Source organism: Sinocyclocheilus grahami, unplaced genomic scaffold, assembly GCF_001515645.1.
Source record: "Sinocyclocheilus grahami isolate Dianchi unplaced genomic scaffold, SAMN03320097.WGS_v1.1 scaffold8806.1, whole genome shotgun sequence".
NCBI lineage: Eukaryota > Metazoa > Chordata > Actinopteri > Cypriniformes > Cyprinidae > Sinocyclocheilus > Sinocyclocheilus grahami.
This window is the reverse complement of record NW_015512240.1, coordinates 1-1652: the sequence shown is the minus strand read 5'-3', so window position 1 is coordinate 1652 and position 1652 is coordinate 1. Positions and strand designations below refer to the sequence as shown.

Sequence of the window (1652 nt, the reverse complement as noted above, 5' to 3'; positions counted from 1 at the left end):
TATCTATCTGTCTGTCTATCTATCTGTCTAATGTTGATTATCTATCTATCTGTCTGTCTAATGTTGAATGTCTATCTATCTATGAAATATCATGATATTCTCTGAAGTGCTGTGGAGTACTATGCAAATACCATGGAATATGCTAATCATACGGGACAGATTTTTAAAAATATTTTCCAAATCATTAGAAAGAAGAAAAAGCCTAAAACAAGTTGTACGTCAATGCGACATTATTACTTGCACTTAAGTACTTAATCCTAATTTCCACAACTCCTTAAATATGACTTATTTGCATGCATGTGTTTGTAATGCAGCACTGATAAAGGCTGTTGTTGTGTTTTTTAACAGAGATCGGGATGGGGCTGACGGGCTTCGGCGTGTTTTTCCTCTTCTTCGGAATGATTCTTTTCTTTGATAAAGCGCTCTTGGCCATTGGAAATGTGAGTGTTTGCTTTAACACAAAAACACAGTTGTTTGAATGGAATAAAATATACTGTGAACGCTCAGATTTGTGTTGTGTTAGGACATTAAAATGCTGCTTGAACTGAATGTGTTTTTGTGTTTGCAGATCTTGTTTGTGGCAGGTCTCTCATTTGTTATCGGACTGGAACGGACGTTCAAGTTCTTCTTCCAGCGGCATAAAATGAAAGCCACCGGTTTCTTTCTGGGAGGTGTTTTCGTGGTGCTCATCGGATGGCCGATTGTAGGCGTCGTCCTCGAAGTCTATGGATTTTTTCTCCTTTTCCGGTGAGTTGTTTTGTTTTATCACAAAATAAACCTTGGCAAGATGTTTAGGGTGGTTTTGCATTACCATAAAGGGGTTTATTTTGTTTAAAGCTACAATAAGCAACTTTTCCCCAAAATTAATTGTGCCATATCCACAAGTAGCTTGAAACCACAACAAATGAACCTGGAAGCGGCAAGCAAACAAGCAAAAACGGAAAGTGAAGCACCCGTAATAAAACACGAATCAACATAGTTTGCATATCATCATAATTTTGACTTAGGAAGTTATAGTTTCTGCTGTTATTTGATATGAGTAGCAATCATTGACTAGTATCGGCATTATTGCAAAACTTTTTTTAACGCTATTTTAAAACAATTGATTTCAACAAGTCAAAGCAACAACCACATATAAACTACCTGCCTGCTCATATAAGACATGTTTTTCAGATATGTCTTTCGTTATTGGTAGAGTTTGGATGTTGTTAGTAACACTCGGACTGATTAGGCCATTCAATTCTTCAGGTATCCACCTTATTTGTAGCGTATTTGTAACTTGAATGTGCGAGACTTCCGGTGTCATTCGCGTCCAGTCCTTCTAGTTATTTACCTAGCAGCTAATGAAACGGAAATCTCGCACATTTACTGAAAATAGCGGAGTCAAGGCACAACTCTCATATTAACCAAAATGTTCCTCCGCAAGTAACTTGCAGTTCTTCGCTTCAACCACTAGAGGGACAAGAGTTACATAGTGAAGCTGTAAAGGGTTCATATAATGCTACATGCACTTTTACAAGTTGTTTGAACTGCAGTGTGTGTACACAACCACCCTATAATGATAAAAATCCACCCAGTGGTTTTTTAAAAATCTCGTTAAATCTTTACCCCTTTCTCAAATCAAGCCGATCTCAGCCCCTCCCACGATAGTT

At 37.7% G+C, this 1652-nt stretch overlaps 1 protein-coding gene across 1 annotated transcript; it reads left to right on the top strand.

Moving 5' to 3' along the window:
- The first annotated feature begins 222 nt into the window (after positions 1-222).
- On the top strand, positions 223-769 carry LOC107578096 (vesicle transport protein GOT1B-like). The gene is made up of 3 exons (XM_016264085.1): positions 223-247; positions 349-440; positions 569-769. Exons 1-3 carry the CDS (start codon positions 223-225, stop codon positions 749-751), a joined length of 300 nt encoding a protein of 99 aa, XP_016119571.1. The 3' UTR covers positions 752-769.
- Positions 770-1652: the final 883 nt, after the last annotated feature.

What these genes read in the sequence shown, in the direction of transcription:
- LOC107578096 (XM_016264085.1), top strand. Translation starts at nt 223, where the DNA reads ATGCGACATTATTACTTGCACTTAA. An exon ending in ACATTATTACTTGCACTTAA is followed by an intron (nt 248 to 348) that starts GTACTTAATCCT and finishes GTTTTTTAACAG; the next exon opens with AGATCGGGATGGGGCTGACG. An exon ending in CGCTCTTGGCCATTGGAAAT is followed by an intron (nt 441 to 568) that starts GTGAGTGTTTGC and finishes TTGTGTTTGCAG; the next exon opens with ATCTTGTTTGTGGCAGGTCT.